General features: G+C 42.7%; 1 protein-coding gene across 1 annotated transcript in view; it reads left to right on the top strand.

The window, feature by feature from the left end:
• CTPS2 (CTP synthase 2) overlaps positions 1-22,308 on the top strand; it is a 128,701-nt gene that overhangs the window by 82,182 nt on the left and 24,211 nt on the right. The window contains 3 exon segments of the mRNA XM_073227464.1: positions 10,211-10,266; positions 13,676-13,772; positions 18,502-18,646. Of these exon segments, the coding sequence (XP_073083565.1) occupies positions 10,211-10,266; positions 13,676-13,772; positions 18,502-18,646 (298 nt within the window).

Genomic DNA, 22,308 nt, shown 5'->3' with positions numbered 1-22,308 from the left:
AAAAACAGAATTTTTTAGTAAAGAGGGTACTGTACTTTGATATAGGACCAAAGCGTAAAGATATTGATAGGCACAATAGCTGGATTACTAAAGTGATTCTAATTTTTATATTCATCACAAAGAACTCTTCTCTTTTCCTTAGTCACCTGTTACTTCCCTGCGTTATGAGAACTATGAATTTACTTTTTCTTTTTTTTAACCACTTTATTGAGGTATGATTGACATACAAAAAGTTATACACATTTAATATATACAGCTTGATGAGTTGAAGTTGAGATTTCTGAAGTGGAGGTTATGGTTATCATTGATTTGGACACTAGTCATAATTTGCTCTGTAGGGAATGTGTTCCCAGAAGCTCACTCCTGTCGTGTGTTCTATATATGTGTGTTGCCTTTGTCTTATTAAAGGACTAATGACAATGTGTGGGGAATTGTCAAAGCTGGTTCAAGGGTCTTTAGAAATAAGATATTTTTCTAAACTGCATCTCAGCAGCCCTTCACCTCAGTATTAATTGCACCTTGGAGGTGTTTTCCAAACTATCTATCATGCTTAGCTTTTATAGTCACATAACTGTCATGTATCTAGTCTTCATGTCTGTTATTTGGGCATATAATGTGAAATTGAGTTAAGGAACTGCAATCTAGTGATTTATTGTCTATTGTTAAACATTTCAGGTTGTCTCTGGCATTTGGTTCAAAAAACACTGATGCAGACATCTTGACACAGTGTTTATGTTCTTTCGATTGTTTCCTTAGGATAGATTTCTAGGAGTTGGACTTTTGGGTCAAAGGGTGTGAACACTTTTATGACTGACAATTCTGCTGGATTGTTTGAAAGAAGAGGTGAACCAGTTCACAATGACGTTAACTGTACTCTAATGTTCTTGCTTTCTCTCGTCTTTTTGTTAGTATTTTTATTTTTCTACTTGCTCTGTTAGCAAGAACCAAAAAGGACCTCTTATTATTATATTTTATTTTGCATTTCTTTTCATTGCTATGAAGTGGAAAGCTTTTCCCCAGCAAATGTGATTTACTTGTGTATATGGCACCGCTGTCTCAAGTCTCCACTAGCATTTAAACATGGGAAGGGAGAGATCTACCTGCCGAAGTCTTTTACCTAAATGATGTAAACCAGGGGTTGGGAAAGCTTTCCTATAAAAGACCGGATAGTAAATATTTTTGGCTTTGGGGAACTTTCATAAGCTCTTTGAGGCAACTACTCAACTCTGCCATAGGCAGGTAGGTAAATGAATGAGCACAGCTGTGTTCCAATAAACCTTTTTTTTTTATGGGTACTGAGATGTGACTTGTATGTGACTTGTATGACATTTTCATGCATTATGAAATATTCTTCTTTGGACTTTTTCAGCCATTTGAAAATGGAAAAAGCATTCTTAGCTTGAGGGCTGAGCAAAAAGGGAATCCTGTTTTGTCTCAGGATTGCCGTGGCTGCCACGAACCCTGGTCTGAATGGAAAGAAACAGACTGAAAGAAGTGTGTGGCCGAGGCAGCTAGGCTGCTTACTTTCCTGGGCAGGGGTCAAGGACATCTCCCCACGTGTCCACTTGCCTGCCTGAATATTCTGTTTACTGGCAGAATAAGGCCAAGATGACTTTCAGAAGCCAGTTGATCCAAACTGTGTATTTTTGAGCTGAGGAAGTGGATGGCTAAGAGGTGAAGAAATAGTAGTAGTAGTTGGTGGGTGGTCCAAACAGGGCCTGGCCACCCTTATCACATAGTTTATAGTCTTCTCCTAGAACACATGGCTCTGGCTCCCCAGTCCACCATGATAATCTTCCTCCAAAATGTAACTCTTAAAACACACGTTTTGTGATAGTTAAACTCATGGAACACTCTCCCTTAAGATCTGTTTTGTTTCATTGCATGTAAAGTATACCTGAATTTTTAAAAACCACATTTTATCTGGATACATAGATGGTAGGACTTGCCTCTATAGTGACACCATTGTTTGGTCGATCAGTTCAGTAGATAGATAACTTTTGAAAAGCAGGGAGAAATGGCATGGAGCAGTTAAGTGTTAAATGGGCTGCTTTGAAGTGAGAAATCCAGAATGCAGTGTGGCTAGAGATGGAGGAGGTGAGGCTCAAGTGAGGGGGCCGGGAGAGCACCGAGGAGCCTTGTTATGAGAGGGTTTTAGACTCCCCAAATCAACATTGTCGTTTGCTTGCGGCTCTCATCTGAGTGAGAGAGATGCGAACTTAGTAAAGTACCAGCAAACCAGACAAAGTTCAGGGCTCATTCAGAGCATGGCGATTGTTTGATGGTGTCTCCAAAATGTTACAGGGCCCAGGCTTGCTCTTCTTGGTCAGGTCCCGGACATGCTGCTAAGACATCCAGGAGAGGAAGCCTGTCTGTCTGTGCTGAGTGTGGTTTGGAAACCCAATTGCCACCTATGAGAAAGAACCTGTTTTTGGGCCGTTCAAGTAGCATGTTTGAATACTGCACCATCTGGTGTGTACGTGCCCTGGTAAAACTGTTGGAGAGGAAAAAGTTTCCTCTGCTTTCCAGGTGCTTCTGGCTGGTCTGAGAATTAAACTGACATGAGACAGATTAACAGGAGACAAAACAAAGTTTAATTATATGTACACAGTGGTCCAATAATAAAATTGAGACTCAAAGAAATGGCCAGGGCAGGCAGCTTTTATACATTTTAGACAAAGAAACAGATCTGTGAGGATTTGACAGGACAAAGAAACTTAGGTTTGGGAGCTTCAATTAGTAAGGAATTCTAAACACAATTTAGGCTGGGCTCATAAATTTGTAAAAGTAACAAGGTTTGTTAATACAGGCTTCTTTAGCCCTGAATTCCTATCTCTGGCAGGCACCCTTCCCATGGGAGATTTATTTCCTGCAGTCAGGGAGATAAAGTCAGGGTACCCTTCTTGCATCGGCTGCTTTAATACAAAATAATATGCCTCTGTGCCATATCTTGGGGTGACCTACCCTGAGCCACAATGAATGCTGGAGTAAACCCAATTTAAAGCAGTCCCAGATTCTATGTGCACTTTGCATAGCTCTGCCCTCCAAACTAGCACCCACGTGGTCAGGGAGCCTTTGCCTATATGCACAAAGGTGTGGAGAGGTGCAGAGGGGGCCCCCTGCATGGGAGGTGTAGGAGGCAAAGGGCCACGGCATGAGCACTGTGCTGGGCGGCGGGGTCCTTAAAAGCAGGTGGTGCCATTTTGCCCTCCCAAGGTGTCCCGTCCAGTGGCGAATGCAGCATGGGGTGCTGACTGCAGTTAGGAGCCCCCTGCAGTGTGCTGTGTACACCTGGAGAGCATGTCCTCGTGATTATCCGCCAGAGTCTGAGAAGTTGACCCTTGTCCTCAGGGCGGACTACGCAGGGACAGTGAAACTTGATGCAGGCAGATGTCAGCCGGTAGGGAGTGTGGTAGCATCTAGGCTGCTGGAGGCCAGGGAAGCCGGCTGGCCACAGCAGGTGGAAATTGATTTAACTCCTTTCCGGGACCTTCTCTGCATTTCCTCAGAATCAGGAGGAGAACTTAACTAAAATGCTTGGTTCTGCTTTAATGTAAGAATAAAAGGGTTTTGTTCTGAGAGAACAGAGGCGGGAGGCCAATTAGGAAAGGACTGAGTGAGTCCCAGTGTGAAGGATCCTCTGGGTCACATTCATGTTTCTGGAAATGCAGGGTGGTTCAAGCTCACATTTGAAAGAACTAAAAGAAATGGGGGTAAGGTGGAATAGATTTTCACCTGCTAGAAAAATTGCTTTTGCTTTCTTATCTGTTATCAAACATGGATAGAGAAAAACAGCTTCCAGTTCCTGGTGCAATTAGATTGTTCAGAGGTTTAAGAAAAAGGCCATGCCACACAAATCGCCTGGGCTGGGTTAATGAGGTGATTTACAAACCATTTAAAAGAGGTCACCAGGGATTTCGGGATGCTGAAAGTCCACGCCATGGTAATTTGTCATGCTGAGACAAATTTGAAAACAGCGTGGCGGCCCCCCACCCCTCGCCCCGAGAGGAGGGTGCCAGCTGGCAAGCCTCCCCGTCTCCCCGTGGATGGTCCGCACTGTAGAGTGCCTCTTTCCCCTGCTGCTTCTTGCCATTTGCTGGGGAAACCATTCAGGAAAGTGTATTTGTTGAAATGTCTCACAGGTCTGGGTCTTAGCTGCTTCAGTCAAAGCAACAGATGGTATTTATGTCCCTCTTACTGGACTGGCACTGTCCTGAGCACTTCACCCATGGGAACCAGTGGAGTGGTTAACAGCCCAGTCCCTGGAGCCACGCTGCCCCACCACAGCCCCTCCAGCCCCAGCAGCAGGTCACCAGCTGTGTAGCTACTTACCCGCACTGTGCCTCAGCTTCTGCGTCTGTGAAATGGACGTGAGCCTAGCTCCTGCCTCATAGGGTTCTTGTGAAGCCTAAGTCAGTTACATAAGTGGGTCTTTAGAACAGTGCCTGGTACAGAAAAAGCACTATTCAAGTGCGGTTGCTAGGATCATAAATGTGAAGGATTTGTTGTATCGATCCATGAGTCTCAAAGCTCTGGGTAAACGTCAGTTAGTGACCTGGTATTAAGAATGGGGTCATGGGAGGAGAGAAGGTGAGCCTGCAGAGAGGGGCAGGCATCCTCTTTGTCTTGCAGGTTCTGGTCTCCTTGCTTCCCACCTGCTAATATGGGCTGACAGGAGAACACAGAAAATCTGAGAAAAGAGATGTAAACAATGGGATAAGAACACTAAATAGGAAAAAAAAAAGAGAAAGAGAAGCGATGAAAAAGAATGTAACATTGCAATGTAGAGTTAAAGGCAAGGATTGGCATTTTATACTAGAGATAGAAGCAGATCATGAAATACAAAATTAGGGAAAGGGGAAGAGTCTAGCTACCTAAATAAGATGCTTATAAAAATTTAAGGAATGACTTATAAAGGAGAAACATTGTGGCTGGCCCTGCCCATGCATTTTCTAAACTCCAGGAATTAAGAGGTTATGTGCCTCATTTCAGTTTTCCTCTCAACACCCCTAGGACCCAGATGAATTTTGCAAGCTTAGCAAGGTTAACTCACTTGTTAGAAAGTCACTGAGCTGATTTCAGGCCTGAACTTCTGACTGCCTCACTATACTGAACGACTAGATGTTAATCAAAGAGGGGACAGAAAAACTCAAATAGCTCCCAGAGCTGAAAGTCCCAAAGCAGGGTTCTGCAGATTTCAGGAGGAGTACCTTGTGGGAGGAGAGCAGGGGATGCAGAAAGTGAAGACTCCACCCTTGGCTTCTAAGAGCCGGTCTGAAACTGCATGAACTACATGCGTGCATGGCTTGAGGAGGGACACAGTACTGAATCAACATTGGACTGAGCAGCTGGGCCAGTAGGACCCGGTAGGGAATGCAAACAGATCAAACAGCCATGTGTAAGAAATGCCACAGCTTATGCTCAACTATCAGTGGCAGCTACACTGGGCCTCAGAGAGGCAATTGGGAGTGGTGGGGACTGGGGCAAGTTGGCAAGCACTTGATCCATAAAAAAGGAGTAACTGCTATAGCTGGTAGTTGGATGAAGAACTGAGGATTAACTGTTGCCAGTCTTCTAAGTTGTCAAGAGAATCTGGACATACGGAATGTTACAAGAAATCTCCTGATTTTTAAATGTTGGCAACTTACTTAAAATTTTTAAACATTGTGTGTCTGCCAACACGATGGCAAATACACCAAGTATCTGCACCCTGAGCAGCCTCTCAAGTTCTCTTAATTAGACAAACACCAGCAAATCCTTACATATATATAGATCCTATAATGCCTAATTAGCACAGGGCACAGTTCCGGGCAGTTTTAAAAGTGAGTTAAATTAAGGTGGTGGTACAGCAGTTAAAGGATGTCTGTGCAAAAGCAAAGCAGTTCTGTCAAGAGAAAACAGGTAGTGAAGCCTGTCTGGTAGTGATTTTACCTTTCGTACATGCTATGGGTGAGTTCTTCTAGCCCCTGGAAATAGAAAATGTGGAGTCCAGGTGAGAGCTAAGGGATACGGTATAGAATGGGAGTCCCAGCTTCCAGGGGCGTGAACGTGGGAGAAGGGAGGGGACAGTCTTGGGCAGGTATGGGCAAGTGAGGATGGAGAGCTGGTAAAGGGGGCAGAGGACCAGAGGTTCCGGGGGAAGCAGTGTACCTCAGGTCTTGGCTGAAGACAGATCTCTGGGTTTTAGAGAGCAGCTCTGTAAGGTAGCAGGAAGGAAGGCCAGGTTGCAAAGGGTGGGGACAGGGGTTTGGATAAGGGGTGAGTGAGAGGAAGGGGGAGTGGAGGGAGTGCTGGAGGCAAGAATGGGGCTGTAAACTTTTAATTAAAATTTTTAAAATTGTGGTATGATACACATAACATAAAGTTTATCATTATGTTCACACTGCTGTGCAGCTTATCTCCAGAACTTTCTCATCTTTCAAACCTGCAGCTCCGTCCCTGTGAAACAACTCCCCAGTCCCCTCCGCAGCTCCCGCCAGCCCCATTCTTTCTGTCTCTATGAGTCTGACTGCTCTCAGTATACAGTAGTTGTCTCCTTATGACTGCCTTATTTCAGTCGGTGTAATGCCCGCAAGGTCTGTCCAAGTTGTGGCAGGTGTCAGGGTCACCTTCCTGTTTAAGGCTGAATAATGTTCCACTGTAGAGATGGACCACTTTTTCTTTATCCAGCTGTTCATCTGTCCATGGACATTTTGGTTGCTTCCATCTTCTAGCTTATATAGCTTTTGGCGGGGGAAAATTTTGGCTCTGAAAGGAGAGAAAAAGAAATCAGTTTCACTTGCTAGGATCACCAACATGAGAGTGGGTGTGGGCAGGACCACTGATGGGTTAAAAATAGATTATGTATGAGACAGAATCTACCCGGTAGCAAATTGGAGGAGGAGATGGTGTACTTGGCAAAGTGTTTTTGTTTCTGATAATACACATTATTGGTGTCTTGCTCCCCATACTGGGAGTATTTTTAGGTCTTAAGACTTCTATTAGTTGTCTTTCTCTAAAGCTTTGCTGACACTTGCTTCTTAAGTGAACATTAAGCCTAAGTGCAGTTAGTTAATCTCTGTTGCATTTTATTTGTCTCCAAAAAGACAGGATAGAAAGGAAGACTGTGTCATTTTGTTGAGGATTCCTCCTGTGTCTGGGATCATTGTGTGGCATTTGTGCTCAAAAAATCCATCCAGAGAACTGCTCCTAAGAACATGGTAAATCTACCCCTAAGTCTTCTTGCCCCCCCAACTATATATATTCTACATTCAGCAGCATCTAGCATCTCGCCTTGTCCTTGATTATTCTCCTACAGTACTTCGGTGACAGTGTGGATCAGTGGTGCCTAGCCAGGAATGCACAAGGAGTTACTCATGGGGCTTTGGAAAAACCCACATGCCTAGGCACTCCCCTAAGAGTAACCAAGTCAGAATGCCTTGTGCCAGGGCCCTGGAATGAGCATTCTTAGTTTTAGTTTGTTCTTAAGGTATTTTCAAGTAGAATTGGACTGGTAACATTCTGAGCTGATGGTCAACATACAGTTTTAAAGGAAATTTTAGTTTTTTTCTTTTTTCATGGATATGGCAATGGATTAATTCTGCAAATTCATTCTTTTTTTTAATTTTTAATTTTTTTATTAAGGTATGATTGATATACACTCTTATGAAGGTTTCACATGAAAAAACAATGTGGTTACTACATTCACCCATATTATCAAGTCCCCACCCATACCCCATTGCAGTCACTGCCCATCAGTGCAGCAAGATGCCACAGATCCACTATTTGCCTTCTCTGGGCTACACTGTTTTCCCCGTGATCCCCCCACACCATGTGTACTAAATATAATACCCCTCATGTAAATTCATTCTTGATAGATCAGGTAAGATTTGAGTGCACAAAACAACATTTCCAAAGTTCTAAAAACATGTTTCATCATGTACTGTATTACATATATGTGTGTGTGTATGTGTATATTTACATATATAGAGGGAGGGAGGGAGAGAATGCTTCATTCATTGAGTGTTTATTGAGTACCTGCTTATATGCTAGACCTTGGTCTCAAGAATTGAGGGGACAGGTCCCCATCTGGTCTGTTAACTTACAGAGCTTATGTTCTAGCTTCCACGCTTTCTATTTGGATTTCAGAGTCTGGAAATAATAACAAGAGCAATCACATAGTTCACTGATTTACTGTTCTAAGACCTTCACCTATTTGATTTATTTAACCCTGACAATAGCCCTGTGGACTAGACCTGGTCATTTTACAGAGGAGGAAAATGAGGCAGAGAGGTGAAGTAATTTCTCTGTGCCACACGTCCATGAAATGGTATAGTGGAAGTTAAAGCCCTGTAGGCTGGCCCCAGAGTCACTATACCTGCTCACTCTTCCTTTCACCTCCGACGTATCTTAGCAAACACAAAGTTTGCCTTAAGCCAGGCAGCAGGCGTAGGCCATGCAGTTTCAAAAGTTTGCAGGATATCCTGCTAGACCCCAGGACTTGAAGGTATAATTCCTAATACCCTAATTTGGAGAGTTTTGCCATTTTCCCCACCACCTCTGTTAATATTGGCAGGCTCTCTTACTAGATTTGCAAGTCATCTGTTGTAATGAAAGAAGCAGAAAAGAAATTCTGGATTTTTGGAGGAAAAGATTAATCACAAAGTCAGAAGTTATGGGGGTATCAGAATCTACCCAAAGCTAGGTCCAGATCTTTCACCTGCTTTTTCTTGTAACTTTGTGCTGATATATATGCTTCCATTTTTTTCCAGCTGGGAATTATTGTGCTAATCTTTTCTGTTGTCCTTTCTTTTTTATGAACCAGTGGTTTGAGTACAAAGTCTCTGTCTTGAATGATCCCCCGTCCTCAGAGGAGCTCTTAGCCCCCACTCTTCATGTTTTTTTTTCTAAAACACGTACCATAAATATTCACAATCATTAATATCATCAGGCAGCTCAGGCTATATGGACAGAATTGCAAATCAGTCGTGATAACTGAACAGTCAAATGAGAATACAACTGATCTGTGTTTTCTTTACCCAAGTCAAAAGCTCAAATGAGACATGAGGCATTTGGTCTCTCTCAGTTGAAATATCCTGTTTGGCAGCCTCATGACCTCTTAGGGAGTCTAATGACCCTGCCTGTTGAACTGAGCACCGTTCCTGATTCCACTGGAGTTTGACGACGTATTCCAGCACTGTTGGCAGGCCTCCTTGTCCCTCGGCTGTGTGCTGGGAGTCTGCTTCCTGCGAGCTGGTGCTGAGGGAATGGCCTTGCTGCAGTGCTGTGACCCACTGGTGCTTGGGCCATCCTGCTGCCCCACCTGCTCCAGGGGTGCCTGTTCTTGAGAGGCGTCTGGTGATTAAATCCCACTCCTGTCCACCTGACGCTGGGCATCCTACCAATTGCTGTGCCTGTTGCCAGACTGGTCTGCACAAGGTACCACCCTGGCCTGCAGCCTGGGCAGCGATGTGGCCCTGTTTAAACAGTCCCTCCACCACCGTGTGATTCTCAGCCCCACCCTCCCAGTTAAGAACTGGTGCTGGACCTGGACTCTCATTTAACCCAGTAGTCCTCTGTCTGATGCTTACCTGAAACCCAGGTGTTTGCTGTTAAACAGGACAGCAGTGCACATCTTCCTGGTTAGACCTCCGTCCTCATTTCTGTTTTCTGGGGTAAATTCTTAGAGGTTGAATTTTAGAGTCAAGGGATAGGCATATTTTTAAGGTGGGCTGTAAGCCAATGTGAACAGGGGGACACAGAGGTGGCTGGTGTGGTGAAGAAGGCACCAGGCAGGGGGAGGAGGTATGGGTTCAAGACTGGCCTGTGCCACTGGCGCGGCGGGGCTTGGGGCAAGTCCTTTGGTTTTGTTTTCCTCTTTTGTAAAATGAAGCGATGTGCAGACATTACCGGTTCTCTGTCCTGCAGGCAGATGAATAAAAGGAGGGCGCATGTGCTGGGGTCCACGGCGGACTTGCGTAACAGCGGGCTTCGCCGTATGCAGCAGGGATGGCTTCATGGTGCTGGCTTACTTGAATTGCTGCAGGATTTCAAAGAAGCTGTCCGTGTCCTGTACTATAAGAGAAGAAAGTCTAGATGACTGTCTGGAGTCTAGAGCATTTTAGCCCTGTGATAAATGGATAGATCAAAGAGGCTTCCCTCACACATATGCCATGGATGTGCTTCCAGAGCTGATTACTCTGATGTTAATTTCACTCTTGTGTCTTTACAGAGAAACTTTATGGTGATGTACCTTTTATAGAAGAAAGACACAGACATCGGTATGAGGTATGGCTTTCACACTGAATTACTGTGGAGTATAGAATCTTAGTGCGGAGCACCCAGTGATTACAGGTGGAGGCCTCTGGAACAGGTGTCCAGCTGGTGGTATCCGTAGGGCCTGGAGGAGGTGGGTGGAGATGGAGAGACTGTACTCTTCTTGGTTTTTCAAAGGCAAAACCTGTAAGTATCTGCACACAGGACATATCAGGGTTCTATGTCACCCTAACTGCTCTCTCCTAAACCAAGATAAGGTCATCTTCCTTATCCTTAACCCCCTGTGCTTTATTTTGTCAGGTTTGGGAAAAGGGAACTTGCATCTTCAAACCAAATGCCTCTCTGGAAATCACGTAATAGATTCCTGGTTTGTGAACCTCTTTGGAAGTCTACACTGAGCATGAGGCTTAGTGTCACATGCTTTAGAGAAGTTATTGTTGAGATTGTCCCATGAGAAGCATAGGTTCCCCCAAATGCAGATTGTTTATAGCAGGATTAATTTGTGTATCAGTTATAATGCTTTCAGCTGCAAAGAATTGAAGTCTCTGCTTGCTATTCATTCACCAGCCTAAGTGATAAGGAAATTTATTATCTCACGTAATAGGGAGTCCAGAGGCTGGGCAGGCTCCAGACATAGTGCAATCAGGGCTCTTGGTGATTCTGGGACTCTCTTGGCACTACCTTTTTCTGTGTGTTTGCCTTGCCCAGAGGCTGGCCTCCCTCCTAGTTGTAGGATGGCTGCCAGCAGGAACTGAGGCAATGTGCATCTCTCCTAGACATGGAAGTTTTTCTTCAGTCTGATTGGGTCAATTTAGATTACCTGCCTACTTGTGAACTAGTAACCCTTGCTAGGGCAATGCAGAACCAGGCGCACACATGGATTCTTCTATTACCCATCTGCCAAGAGGACGGACTTAACCATGTTTGGCTTAGACCAATTAGGACCAACTTCTAGAATGGGGGAGATAGAGTCCCATGGGCCATGCCGGGGTGGAGTAGATACCAGAGCAAGCCCAGGGTTCTGTTTTGAGGGAGGACCAGTGGGAATCAATGCTGGGTAATCTATGAACAGTGTCACTACAATTAGGGAACATAATTTGCTGAGTATAGGCCATACTGGTTTTTTGGTCCAACTAGTGGGACAAAAACTATTGAGTTGCTTTGCCTAGAAAGTGTAAGAACCACTATGCACATGACAGTGTGGCCATTCATTCCTACCTACCTATTTTGCACCTGATGTGCCTTGGAGATGAAAGGGGGAAAGACACACATAGTCTCCCTCCTTGTTAGGGCACTTACATTCTGAATAGAGAGGACAAAAAATAAGAGAGATAAAATAGTTACAGATAAATCATATATCAGATAAGGTACTTGTATCTAGAGTATATAAAGAATTCTTGCAGCTCAATAATATATAATGGCAAAGGATCTGAACAGACATTTCTCCAAAAAAAGATATACAAATGGCAAATAGCCAAATGAAAAAATGTTCCAACATCCTTTGTCATCAGGGAAATGGAAATAAAAATAAAGAGATACCACTTCTTAGCCACTAGAACAGCTATCATCAAAAGATGGATAGTAGCAAGTGTTGGAGGGGATGTAAAATGGTGCAGCCACTTTGGAAAGTCATCTGGCAGTTCCTAAAAAGGTTAAACAGACTTACCATATGACCCAATAATTCCATCCTTAGGTATATAACCCAAGACAAGTGAAAACATACGTCCACACAACATATACAAATGGTCACAGCAGCTTTATTCATAACAGCCAAAAAGGAGTAGAGGCGACCAAAATGTATGAATGGATAAATTGTCATCTGTCCATACAATGGAATATTATTTGTCTATAAAAAGAAATGAAATAGTGATACATGATATAACCTGAAGGAACCTAGAAAACATTATGCTAAGTGAAAGAAGCCAGTCACAAAAGACCACATGTTACATGATTCCATTAACATGAAATGACCAGAAGAGGCAAATCTAAAGAGAAAATGTGTATTAGTGGTTGCCTAGGGCTGCAGGGGTGGGTTAGGGGTGGGAGTGATGAGGGGATTGGGGAATCATGGTTAGAGGTGTAGGGTGTATTTTTGGATTGATTGTACGGATGGTTGAAGTCCTCTGTGAATATACAAAAAATCATTGAGTTGTACACTTTTAGTGGGTACATTGTATGATATGTGAATTATATCTCAATAAAGCTTTAAAAAAAGGAAAAATTATGAGAACTAGCCTAGTGTTAAAAAATAAAATGAAAGTATATGGGGTTAAGATTGAGATACACAGGTGGAGCCCCTCTTTGATTTTTAGGTGAGGAAGGGCTTTTTGTGAATGACAGGCTGAAATGTTTGGGAAAGGGCTGGCAATGAGATAAGTGAGAAAAGGGGCTGTGAACCAGATTGTCAAGTTGTCCTCTGTAAACAATATTTTTTTTATTGAAGTATCATTGATATACAATCTTATATTGGTTTCAGGTATACAACATAGTGGTTAACCAGTTATCCATGTTATTAAATCCTCACTCCCACTAGTGCAGTTACTATCTGTCACCATAGGAAGATGTTACAGAATCACGGCTATATTCTCCATGCTGTACTACTGTTCCCATGACCAACTTATATTATGATTGAGAATGTTTGTGCCCCTTTATTCCCCTCGCCCTCCCCACCCACCCACCTGCCCCAGCCCCTCCCCCATGGTAACCACCAGTCACTTCTCAGTGTCTATGAGTCTACTGCTGTTTTCTGTAGCCAATATTTTAAGTTATAAAAAAGTTGTTCCAAAGTGTAGCACAGAGAAGGCACATAGTGGATCTGTGGCATCTTGCTGCACTGATGGACAGTGACTGCATTGGGGTATGGGGGGCCTGGATAATATGGGTAAATGTAGTAACCACATTGTTTTTTCATGTGAAACCTTCATAAGAGTGTATATCAATCATACCTTAAAAATAAAAAAAAGGTTGTTCCAAGTTTCTCTTTAGAGCTTTTATGTGACTGTAGGTTAAGAAAGCACTGGGGTTATTCACAAGGGAAATAAGATAGTTTCAGTCCTCAAGTGGGTTTGTGATTTGGGAGAGATAGTTAATTACATAAAACTCAAGGGAAGAAGTAAACATGGGGATAGCTATAAACAGCTAGCGTAGAGGCTCCCAGTCAGAATATCTGTGTCACAGTTTGACTTTTTGAATCTCATCTTTGGGTGATAGAAGGTGGGCCTCCCAGATGTAGGGGCTATGATTAGACTATTTCTGAGGTTCATTGTGATTTTAACAATAGGCTTTGGGGGGTTGAATAGAGAAATTAACTACTAGTTAGAGCATCACTGAAATGGAAAACCCATCCAGTCGATGGAGGATATTTTCAGAAGCTGACATGTCTGTATGACTTTACTGTCCAAAGACAGTTTTGTTTTTCTAGGTGAACCCTAGCCTGCTCAACCAATTTGAGTGGAGTGACTTACATTGTGTAGGCAAGGATGTCAGTGGGGAGAGGCTGGAAATTGTTGAACTGGCAAGTAAGTGGTTTCTTCATTTTTGAAAATTTTTACAGTGAGCTAATATCTTTCTGTTGCCTGTGGAAATTTGGAGATATAACTTGACACCCGTTGTGTTTGCTTGCTTGCTTTTCCTTTCTCCTTTGAAATAGATATGCAGCTAAGTATAAATAACATGACCAAATATAAAGTGCATGAAAACACAGACCTTATAATGCATATCATTTTGGGGCTTATTGGTCTGAACCTATCATAAAATGATGTACAGTTCTCCTACATCTCTGCCCCCTTTCTGGGGCTTTTCGTAAAGCTGGCCTGTAGGTAGGTGCTCTGGGAAAGGTGGGCCACCCACTGTTGAGTAGCATTCTGGTTCCTCCCTCCTTGGAGGAAGAATGGCGCAGAGCCCTCCTCACTACTGGTGACTGGTGTCGATGTCTGTTATGTGTAGGACCTGCCTCTCCTTCCACCTGGATTCTGTTTTTTCCCCATTGCGCATGCTCCATGGTCAAGGGTGGGCCAGCCATTTAACTTGTGAATGCTAATCCCTGTGCTCAGAGAGGTTCTTAGTAAGGCCAAACACAGCACAAAGGGATTGAGCGTCTGTTGAGGAAGATCACCAAAAAAGTAGTTTGTGTCTGGGTTGGGACCCTGTGGGGAGCAAAGGCACAAACCAAAGGCACAAACTCATCTATTACTGATGAGACAGAGGACTGCTCTCATTCGCAGCTGCAGAGGCATGGTAAGCCCATGCTTACAGCTGATCCCAGCTCTTTCTATTGACATTCTTGCCCAGGGCTTGGCAAACTACCACCTGTAGACCCAATTTAGCCTGCTGACTGTTTTTGTGCAGCTCATGAGCTAAGAATAGCTTTTACATTTTTTAAATGGCTAAAAAAAAAAATTACAAGCTTTATGGTGCATGAAAGTTATATGAAATTTTAGTTCCTATAAATAAAGCTTTATTGGAGCACAGTCACAGTCGTTCATTTGTGTATTGTCTATGGCTGCTTTTATGCTACAATGGCAGTCATGGGTAGATGGGAAAGAGACATGGCTCCCAAAGTCTGACATTATTTACTACTTGGCCCTTTACAGAAATGCTTGCCAACCCCTGTTCTACACCCATGCACATGCACTTCATTTAACTAACTTGACCTAACATTTTCAGGTGCCTGTGTGACCTGTTTGTCGGGTAATTTTCTTAGCGCTTCCAACTCAGCTTACTTCAAACGAAATGTCTGCGTGCTGCAAACTAGTTCTTCGTCCTGACTATTCAGTCAGTTTGTCCAGGGGTTCTCACCCTCGCCACTGTTGGCACTTGGAGCGGCATAACCCTTTGTGGTGGGGGCTGTCCTGCACACTGTTGGGTGCTTGGTCTGGTCTCTGCCCACTGGATGCCAGTAGCACCATATCCCCCCCAAAGTTGTGACACCCAAAACATGTCCAGACACTGCCAAATGTCCCTGAGGGACACATTTGCCCCTGGTTGGGAGCCACTGTCCTAGACCATCAGGCTTGAAATTGAACTTGTTTATTTAGCTCTTCTTTTTCTTCATACTCCCAACTTGTAATCAGCTGTTGAGTCCGTCTCTAGAAAGAGTGCATGTGGGATTGCATTTCCATCCCCATGCCCCTGGTCCCAGACTCCGGCTCAGATTAACCTCAAGGTCCCTCCTACCGCCAGGCGTTCCCCTCTCCAGCACCTCCTAATGAGAACAGGGCTCTGAGTATGCAATGCATGTAACACTGGTTTGTTAGATAAAGTACTCTCATTTATTGAATGAGTAGTATATACAGGAGACTCTAAAACGGGTAGCTAGATTTTCTAGAACCTACCTTTTCAACCTATATTTTTTAGGCTCCAGGTATCCTGGATTACTTACTCTTCTTCTAACTTTCCTACTTCTTTTTTCACCTTAGCCCTCATCCCCATCCTCTACTTCAAATTCCTTTTCTCTGTCCCTTTCCTTTTCTGTCTTTAGTCTGCTCAGGTACTTCAGGAGTCCCGAGCAGGGAGGAGAATGGAAGTTGGAGAAGGCTTCTTTGAATGCAGTAGCATGATACCAGGACCCTGAATGAAGAAAAGCAATGCACATTGAGCGTGCATTCACTAGCTGCGTCTCATGAGACCCCTTGCTTGGGCCTCCGAGCGCCTTAATGTAACTTGCAAGGCAGGCGATGTTATTTATTCCCACTTTACAGAGAAGGAGACTGGAGTGTAAAGAGGGTTAAGTAACCTACCCAGGGCTGTCCAGCTCATCACTGGTGGGGCTGGAGCCAGAGCAGGTTGTAGCCTCCTTCTGCCACCACATTTGTGGAATCTCTTGTTTTCATTGGACATTCCACCCAAGATGATCAATCCGTGCATAAAGTTTTGAATTAGAAGATGGAGATGCATAGCCTGTCTTCCTTCTGAGGGAAATGCCCATCTTTTAGGATTTTTATAGTGTGGATCACTGGTGTTGAAGTCTCTTAAGTCTTTCTGGCATGTGAGAAGCAGAGAATTTCTTAAGCAGATTACTATTTGTTTACTTTGTTCAAGTACTTATTCTGTTTTAATTCTCCTGGCTCCCATTATTGTCAGCAAATACTTAGAAGCCTCTTTCCTCACAAGAATTTAGATTTCCATTGACACTTTGAAATTTCATGTGGGTTGGAAAGGAAATGAGAGCTGCTGTAAAAACTTGCAGTCTTTAAAAGCTGACTGCAAGGGAATTCATTTTGTTAAGAAAAATCCCCCAGAAGACTTTGATCTTAGCTACCCCTTAGAAGCATATCCACGAATCTCCTAAAGGATTTCTAAAAGGAACAACAAAACTTGAGATCAGTATAGTGTCAGAATTTGGTTCAAAGCAATTAAGAGCATTATTTAAAAGATACTTTATCTAACTGATAGAATATCATCAAAATAAAAACTTTTAGTCTCTTTCCTCATATTGGCATAGGGGACTTTTTGGGACAAAGTGATTCAGAGCATGATCCATTCATTCATTCTGTCTTCGGCCATGACATGATCCAGCACTCAGCTTCTGTCTGTAGTGGTACAAAAACACAGTGTCTGCTTCTTTCAAAGACATCCCTAGATGCTGTGCTGTAAGATGTGTCATATCTTAAATTTAAAGCTAAATTGCTTACTTTCTTTTCCAAGTGGGGATAATTTCTCTTCTTCTTTTCTTGAGGGGACATATTCTTGGGAGAAGGTGGCATTCCCCCTTACCAAGGTTTCATACCCGAGTGTCCCTCTTATTCAAGGAGGCTTCTTCCTAGATGTGTAGAGAATTTCTATACTGGGGTTTTCTGGACTCAGAGCTGTCCAGTAGAACTTGGTACAAAGACGGGATGTTCTGCCCTGTTTAATATGGTAGCCCCTAGCCATGTGTGGTTATTGAACACTGGAAACATGCTCAACTAATTTGAATGAATTTAAATAGCCACATGTGGCTAGAGGCTACCATTTTGTGTAGCAAAGCTTTAAATGATAACCTTAGCATTGAACCTCTGCGTTCAGTCATTCTGTCACTATTGCAGCAGTGTCTTTGGGTCTCAGGTGGTAAGTGATGGGATTTGTGGTTTTTGAATTCCAGACTAGATTTATAGATCATTTGATAACACATCTCATCTAAAGCTTTAAAGTTGTACTTATTTACCCCTGTAAAGCTCACATTCTATCATCTTCAGTTTGATATATATAGCAATTAAAATTATTTTTGAAGTAGGGAACATAGCACACTATACTATAGTAATTATGCTCTGTGCTATAGTAATTAGGGGACTCGGGAGTTGCCTGTTCTCTAATTAGGAGTTGCTTCCTAATCTGGGAAAAAACATAGTTTTTGAGAGTTCTGTTTGGAGGAAGGAATTTAATCCCAGAAAATTTCTACCCAGATTTGGAAATGTTGCCCATTTAATCTTACCATTCCAAGAGGGGATTCCTGTTGTTAAAAGTATCTGGGAAAAGTTACTTTTCTGTTCCTGTTCCTATTACATCTAGAAGAACTTGAATTGCTCATATAGACACTTCTTACCATGGTCAATATGAAAATAACATAATTTCCACCCGATCATGTAAGTAATATATGCTCATTGTGAAAGTTCACACATTCTGGGAAAGTATAAGGAAGAGAATAAAAATATCTTAAACCCTCACCACCTTGAGCCATAACCACCAGCAGCATGTTGCAAGGCCGTCCCTTTATCATGCAGAGACCTCATCACAGGGGAGTAGTGGGGATAGGCTGAACTATGAGTGCCAGGTCAGGTTCTTGGTGTCACCTATGATTAATGTCCAACCTAAAGCTGTGACTAGGAAAGCACTTGGACTTGCTGCATTCCCAGGGGATTCTTCCCTGGGGAAAAGAGAAGACCTTGTAGGAAATGGCCAGAATGACCTCCAGTTAGACCACGGTGTGAGGGAGGCTGTGGAAATGGAGCTAGCGTAAGTCTATGAAGAGCCTTCAAAAAGCAGGCGGACTTTAGGAAAGCAGAATTCATCTTGCCATTCAAAAATTTTTGTTAACTTTGCTCACTCTAACACCTTCCACAAATAAAATTCTGGGTCTCTTATTAAATGAGATGTTTTGCAATTTGAAGTTCTGCTGTGAAGATGGATCATGAAAATCACTGGCTATGATGATATCAAATTAAATAATCATCTCACCATTTAGTGAGTTTTCTTATTCAAAGTTAAGACCTATAAAGCAGTTCTCATGTTTGTCTGCTTCAATCCGCCTCCTGATTGTTCTCATTTCAGATCACCCCTATTTTGTTGGTGTCCAATTCCATCCCGAGTTTTCTTCTAGGCCGATGAAGCCTTCCCCTCCGTACCTGGGGCTATTACTTGCGGCTACTGGGAAACTGAATGCGTACCTGCAACGGGGACGCAAACTGTCTAAGAGGTAACCAGCATACTGCTCTTAGCAACAACCCAAGATGCGGTTGTCAACAGCTTAGGTTTCTCAGAAACTTTAATATCATTACGGGGTTTGTTTTGAAGTGAGAATCGTTTTCCCCTTCTGACAGTCATAATTTGCTCTCTTACAGAAAGTGATGTAATCACATCTACAACAGTAATGTGTCAGCTTTCCAAACCATGCCAGCACTGGGTGTTAGTTTGGAAACTTTTGTCGTTTTGATAACTTAAAAATAGGATTTTCTTTGTTGACTCTTTGATTAATAAATATATGTTAATGTTTTATATGTTTATTGGCTCTTTGTTTTATGAATAACCTGTTCATATCCTTTGCCCTGTTTTTCCTTTTGTTGTTATATCCTTTTTCTTACTGATTGCTAAGCTCTTTATATATAAAGGACATTAACCCTTTGCAAAGTTGCAAATATTTTTTCAGAGTGATTCTCTTTGTCTTCTATGTTTTTAATGGTAGTTTTCATTTTCCCTAGAGTTTTAAATAAGGACCTTATATAGCCTTTATTTATGTATTTTTTAAATTTATGTAGTCAAATCTTTAACTGTTATGGGTTCTGCCTTTTCTATCATGCCCAAAGTCTTTCCTTCCTTATCAAAAGATTACATAAAAGATAAGCCATGTGTTCTCCACTACCACTTGGATGGTTTCCATTTTACAGTTTAAATCTATAATTTTGGGTGTAGTATATGAGGTAGGATCTGCCCCCACCTTAGTAAGGGGGCTGATTTATTTAGGGATTTCTATCTTGTTCCATTGATGATTTCCCTTCTTACCTCTGTACCCTTACCACCCTTTTCATTATCATTGTGTTATTGTAAATCAAGCCCCTAATCGGTTCCACTTCCATTATGATAACACTTTTTAAAATGTATTTTGCTGTCCTTAGGTGAATTACACAATTATTTTAAAAATCAGGTTCAAATAAAAAAATCTCTCAGGGATTTTCATTAAAATTTCTTTACATTTAAATATCAGTTTGGGGAGAATTTATATCTTCGTTTCTTCTCATCCAAGAATATTCTATGTAATAACTTTAAAAGTGGAAGGAACTAGCCAGAGTCATAGACTTCGGCAGAGGCTATTACCACAGTAAGCAGATAATAACCCTTGTGCCATTGCAGCTGAGGTCCGCCAGCATCAGGGCCTGTTGGGTATGTGTGCTTGTGTGACATCAGCCTGCTTATTTTCGACATTACTTGCTAGGAGAAGCTCACAGCTCTCTAGCGTTCCCTTAACTGCGTTCAGATGGGAACAGCATTACACGGTGGGTGTCCTACTGAATTAATGAACACTCCTTGCACTGTTTGAATCACTGTACTGGTTTTCAAACTACCCTGTGGACCTGGAGTGAGTGTTGCCGTGAGGAGCAGGCGGGGGCTCTCCGGCTGCAGCTGAGCAGCTCCCCTTTATCTGGCCCATGTGGCATGGATCCGCAGAGACTGTATGTGAAGAGCTTCCTGTGTTCTGAGGCTGCATGGCTTACGGAGCATATTGGAAAGTCCATGTGTTTCCATGTCAGATGTGTGCTGTGACCTTTTCTCAGCCACTTCATTTTCTCCATTATTTCAGGTGCTCACACACAAAAGGAGGGTGACAAGGAGTGGAGCAAGACAGATGGCTGGGAGAAATAATATACACACAACTATCTGCTTGTTTGCAAACAGTGACTAATAATGAACATCACCTAATTTGTGTGGGCTGCCCACCTGTGTGCTGGATGGCACACCGATTTCCCACATGGGGCTGGTAGTTTCTGAGAAAAGTGACTGCTTGCTAGAGACTACTGAGCAAGATACAGTATGTCTTGGAGTGAAGGAAAGACTTCTTAACATAACTCTAATGCTGGCATTGGAATTTACAGCTTGCTTAGCAGGCTTCGACAGTAGTTGGAGAATTCCTATGTGTCAGCCATAAACTGGTGTGTTCCTTAAGAGCAGCCAGCATCTTATTTATCTTTGTCTCCCTGGCTCCCTAGCACACAGATTGTTTATTATGCATTAACATGATAATCATAGGTAGCAGGGGAGGATATAATCTAGTCTAATCTTGACACCTTGCAGGGGATTTTCCAACTGACAATGGTGACCATGAATTAATCCAGTGACAGACACCAGGATTCCAGAGTAACCTTGTCCTTCAACTCCTCTCTGCCCAGCTCCATGGCCTTAGTGAACACTGAAAAGCAAATGGCTGCTTTGATGGCCAGGCTGTAATGTGAGCTGAGTTGTGACTATATTTCTGTCAAACAAGATTACTGTCTGTAATCAACCCTAAACAAATGTGACAAGGAGTGTGAACAGTAGGATAATGACTTCCTTTCCCAGAAATTGGCTGATGATGTTTAACCGTGTGGCACATGTGCAGCTGACATCTTTATAAAGTCCAGAATGTAAAAATCCTTGGCTTTGAGCAAGTACACCTGACCTAGAACCTCTGCATTCTGCCTCATGGAGAACATCTAGCTTTTAGTGCCTGGGAAATTGCACTAAGAATACTATTTTGGGATCTAAAGCTGCTGAGCTGAATTCTCAGCTACTGCATTATCTCTAGAATAGCAGCAGTTGTGAAGACCAATTCCATCTGGTTTGAGACTTGTAGTGATCTGTTCAAGAGGCCTAACAGTGAGGATCGTATTTTTTAGCTTATTATAAGCTACTCGAAAGTACATGCAAAATCAAGCTAACTGTCTTGTTTTGGGAGCCCCCCAAGACCACCCACACATTTGATGGCTCACTAGAAGGAAATCAGAATATAGTTGTACTCATGGCTGAAATTTATTACAGTGCCAGTGTAGGTATACAAAGCTGGAGCAGTAAGAGAAAAAGATATAAGTGGAGTCTGAGAAATCTATGCTCTCTCACTCCTGCAAGAGGTCATGCAGAGCTCACCCTCCAGCACTGAACATGCGGCAACACGCATATGATGTTGATGCCCAGAGGGGCCCATTTGAGACTCAGAGTTTAGGGTTTTTATTGGGGCTGGTCATGCAGGCTTTCTCTGCCTAGCAGCCACCCAAATTCCAGACTCCCGGAAGGCAAGCAAGTGTTCACCATAAATCACATTGTACAAACAGCCTAGGCCCAGCAAACCAACCTTATCAGTTAAAATGGTCAAATATTTTGAAAGCCAAGTTCCCAAATTCCCTGGCAAGTAGGCTATTTAAATATAGCAGCCTCAGGTCTGCTGTGTTAACTCTTTTTGCATGAGTCTGATAAACCATTTTTAGAATAAATTAAGTCTAATTTATTTGGTCCATAATGGAAATTATGGCCCATTAAATAAATTATAATTTTTTGTTGACAATCTGTCCCCTGGTGTTTAAACCTAATTTGTTCTGTGTATAAAAGGTAACCACAAATTTGCATGGTTTTGCTGGCATATGATAAGATGGAATGAGACCACTTCATGTAATTGTAAGAAAATAATTTTAGGAGACTTAACACTAGACGGACTATACAAAGGTGCTTGTAATTGCAAGTTCTTTAGTATCTAGAAAACAAAGCATATAATCTCTGTCCAGAATTCCCTTTTTAAGCAATTGGAGAAAGAAGGGTCTAAAGTTCATGTGTGGTTTTTCAGCATGCATGTCTCGGGCTGTGCTGCAAGGCTCTTAGGCACAAGGCTCTACACAT

This window comes from Manis javanica, chromosome X (genome assembly GCF_040802235.1).
Source record: "Manis javanica isolate MJ-LG chromosome X, MJ_LKY, whole genome shotgun sequence".
Classification (NCBI taxonomy): domain Eukaryota; kingdom Metazoa; phylum Chordata; class Mammalia; order Pholidota; family Manidae; genus Manis; species Manis javanica.
Note: the sequence above shows the minus strand (reverse complement) of the source record. Positions and strands in the feature narration are given on the sequence as shown.